General features: G+C 42.5%; 1 protein-coding gene across 2 annotated transcripts; it reads right to left on the minus strand.

Annotated features, from left to right (window-relative positions):
* Window positions 1-282: 282 nt before the first annotated feature.
* LOC103255576 (myosin regulatory light chain 12B-like) lies at window positions 283-947 on the minus strand. 2 transcript variants are annotated; one of them, XM_008053549.1, is made up of 2 exons: window positions 752-935; window positions 429-595 (listed from the first exon to the last, which is right to left on the minus strand). In XM_008053549.1, exons 1-2 carry the CDS (start codon window positions 933-935, stop codon window positions 429-431), a joined length of 351 nt encoding a protein of 116 aa, XP_008051740.1. The 2 variants fall into 2 exon arrangements, with proteins under 2 accessions (XP_008051739.1, XP_008051740.1); XM_008053548.2 differs by having other exon boundaries at window positions 283-947.
* Between the last annotated feature and the right edge of the window lie 3,082 nt (window positions 948-4,029).

The raw sequence follows: 4,029 nt of genomic DNA on the forward strand, positions 1-4,029 counted from the left end.
AATGTATTATCTTACATGTAACAACATTTAGGTTCTAATGGCAAATAGACACTCATTCTTGGCATGAACAGAAAACGAATCAAGTAAATTTTTTTTTAAATTTCAAAATAGCATTTTTATTATATAAACATGTAAAAATCCAGCAAAGCCAGAAATACGAATATATCTTCCTGGGCTTTCACATTTGTTGATTTTTATTTGCGATCTCTTTTTCAATACAATTTACAACCTCATCCCCATTTCCAGTCTGATTATATAAGTGCTAGGTGGAAGACAAGTCTAGAATAAACACACCAAAAAAGAAAAAAAAAAAAAGCAAAGCTGTGAAACTAAGTTGCATGCAACAGGTTCTATAAGGACGGGGGACGTGTCTGAAAAATAAAAAATAGAGTAAGACAATGTAACGGAAGGTTTTAGCTAAAGTTCTTTTAGTCATCTTTGTCTTTCGCTCCGTGTTTAAGGGTGCGCGTGAACACGATGTAATTGAAATTTCCGCTTTTGTCGATAGGTGCTTCTCTGTACAGCTCGTCCACTTCCTCGTCTGTGAACCGATCGCCCATGGCTGTCAGCAGCTCTCTCCGGTAATCTTCCGGAAAGATGTCTGTTGCTTCTTCATCAAGGCAAGCAAAAGCCTCTCTGATGACGTCTTCAGGATCCGTGCCATTTAACTTCTCACCAAACATGGTGAGGAACGTGGTGATGGGTCCTGGGGCCTCATTCATCATGGCATCAAGAGAGGCATCAGTGGGATTCTTCCCTAGAGAAGCAAGCATATCATGCAAATCTTCCTGGTTGATGAAACCATCTCTGTTCTGATCAATCATACTGAAGGCCTCTTTGAACTCCTGGGTCTGTGACTGGTCAAACGTGGCAAATACATTGGATGCTGCACGCTGAGGGCACTTCTTGGTGGTCTTGGCCTTTTTGCTTGACATGGTGGCTGCTTAATTCCGGCATCTGCCTGAGCCCGCGGGTTCAAGACCTGCCTGGGCAACTTGGCAAGCCCTCATCTCTACAATAAATAAAAAAATTAGCCGGGCGTGGCAGTGCATGTCTGTAGTTCCAGCTCCTTGGAAGGCTGAGGCAGAAGGATCGCCGGAGCCCAGCAGGTCGAGGCTGCGGTGGCCGGGAGCGGCCACTGCACTCCAGTCTGGGCGACAGAGTGAGACTCCAACTCAAAAAAAAAAAAAAAAAAAATTTCCGGCGTCAACCACCAGAACCGGGGTTGCCCTGCGCGAGATGAGGAGGGATGGTAAAGTATGCTGGGTTGTTTCAAGTGAATATTAAAAAAAATCTGGCTTTTAAAAAATCAAACTGGAATATACTTATTTTTCACTTCGCATCTGTGATACACTGCAATATCATAAAGAAAGGCAAATTCTGCAAAAACGTGAGGGCTTTATGAACTACTGCAAGGGTCTCTCTTAATCCTCTGGTGTTTGATCCTTCTCTTTATTTTGGAATAATTTTAGATCTATGAAAAGTTGCAAAGACAGTACGGAGAGTTCCATAGACCCTCCACCCAGTTTCCCCCAGTGTTAGCATCTTATGTAACCAAAACTAAAAAATTTGCCAAAACTAAAAAATTCACATCCTCACATTACTATTACCTAAAATCTATTGACTTTATCCAGATTTTAGCAGTTTATCCACAAGTGTCCTTGTATTGTTCCAGGATTCAATCCAGGATACCATATGGCCCAGAGGAATCATTCTCACTGCAAACATCTCCCCTAGAACATCTTTGTCAATAATGGCCAGTCAATTTCTGCCATATCTTTGCAGTGCTTTGCATGAGTGTGATTCATATGATTCTTTTACATCACTTTCATTGACTTCATGAAATATGATATGAGTTGCAATTTTTGCAGTCCCATTTAGCAAAAGACTGCGAGTAAAAAGTTATTTACATTTTGGGGGGAAGGTTAGGGTGTGGGGCTTAAAGCTAGTGCTAAGCCAGGATGCTTTTCAATCCATATGCACTGATACAGTCCTTTGCTTATTAAAATATTGAAATACTTCTGCCCAGAGGCTCCCCCGCCACCATCTACTCACCTCCTCTACTGTAGCAACTAAGGGGTAAATTCCTGGCCAGCAGGGGTCACCCTGGACGCTGTTCCTATGTGAATGGTGAAGAGATAACTGTGCAATATTGGAGGGTCAATATTTGGACTATCATTCTGGTGTTAGCAAGAAGGGGGACTAATTTTATGTGATCCGTTTATTGATAAATATTTTGATAAAATGAGAGCTTTTCTTTCTTGCAGCCTTATAAAATAACTTCAGCTGCTTGGGGCATAAGGGCTCCTGCAATGGTTTGAATTTGTGCTCTCCAAAATTCAGCTGAAGAGATGGGGTCTTTAAGAGGGGCTTAGACCATGAGGGCTCCTCCCATATGAATGGGATGAAGCCTTTTGTGAAAGAGACTTCACAAAGTGTTTGGTTGGCTAGCTCGCCCTTCCCATCTGCCGCCGTGTGAGCACATGATGTTCCTCCTCTCAAAAGGATGCAGACGACTGAACATGCTGGCACCTTGGATTTCCCAGCCACCAGAACTGTGAGAAAATACATTTCTGTTCTCTGTAAATTACCCAGTCTTAGGTAGTTTGTTATAGCAGCAAAAATGAACTGAGACAGTCCCTCAAACCCACATTTTCTTCCTTTATCACACATTCTTTCTAGTGACATCCTTTATAGTCCTTGGACATGCTTATTTTCAGAAAAATAAACTGAAGCAGGTCACATAAAAAAGTAATTTGTCTAATATACCAACTTGACAGTTGAATCTAGATGGAAAATTAAAATTTCCAGAAAATTAAAATTAATTGTTCTTAGATGCAAGTCTTTGACACTGTGAGTGTAAAGCAAGATCTAAGCTTGTACGACCCGGGTCATCAGTCCGCCACCAACAAGCAAGTCACTTTGTGGAGAGTCCAGTATGATCCAGCTGGGCTTTCATGCCACCTTCATTTCCACCCAAAGATGCCTGCCCTTGGATTCCTCAGATGGCTCTTTCTGTATAATTACCCCCACTTATTACTTATGTTAGTTTGCAAGGATTCTTGTTCCTTTCAACCAAAAAACAAAACAAAACAAAACAAGGCTTGAACATGAGGGCATGGCATCCGTTAGATTACCAGGAGGCTAGATTCCTACCCTGTATTGTTCTTTCGGTTAAGACTCACGCAATCAGGAGACAAGTGTGAAGATTGAACATGAGAACCAAGCAGGGTGGGGAAGGTGATAACTAAGAACTGAACAGAACTTCAGAGTTTCCAAAGGATGTTGAGAATCTTATAGGATCGCCCCACCAGGCTGGTGAAGTAGAGGGAACAAGCATTGTACTCATCCTCATTTCAGGAGCTGTAGGAACTGAGGCTTGGGAATTCAAATGACCATATCTGGGTTACTTGGAAGAAGTGGCAGAATCCAGTGGGAACTCAGACTACCTGATGGGTTAGCGACTAGTGGGTTAGTGCCTGTCAGACTAGACCTGCACTGCCCAAGACCGTAGCTACTAGCCACGATGGCTAGGCATTTAAATGTAAACTTGTACAAGTTAAAAGGAAATACAATTCAACATTTATTTCTTTAGTCACACGGCCACATTTCAAGGGCTCAGGAGTCCTATGAGGCTAGTGGCTTCTGTGTTATGGCAGATAGAGATCATTTTCCTCATCACTGAACGTTCTGTTGGACAATGGTGGCCTACATGGTTTCTGTGGGGTCTGGGGATGGGGGTGGGGTATGGATTTCCAGGTGGCAGGAAAGGATTGGAAAGGTCTTGAATTGGAAATTTGTTCTTGAAATTTAGGCTCTGTGGACTGTTGTTTGAAGTGTAAGTTGGAGTTTCATGAAAATCCATCCATCAGCATTAGAAAAAATAGTCAATGAACACATATTTATTGAGCACCTTCTAGATGCCATCTACTGTACCAGAAGATGCCATAGACTGGGAGGGAGAGAGCACAAATGGATAATGAGAAACCAGAAAGGCTGACTTCAACTCCCCCCCCCCCCCCCCCCCCT

This window comes from Carlito syrichta, unplaced genomic scaffold (genome assembly GCF_000164805.1).
Source record: "Carlito syrichta isolate Samal-C Ts95f unplaced genomic scaffold, Tarsius_syrichta-2.0.1 Scaffold288275, whole genome shotgun sequence".
Taxonomy (NCBI): domain Eukaryota; kingdom Metazoa; phylum Chordata; class Mammalia; order Primates; family Tarsiidae; genus Carlito; species Carlito syrichta.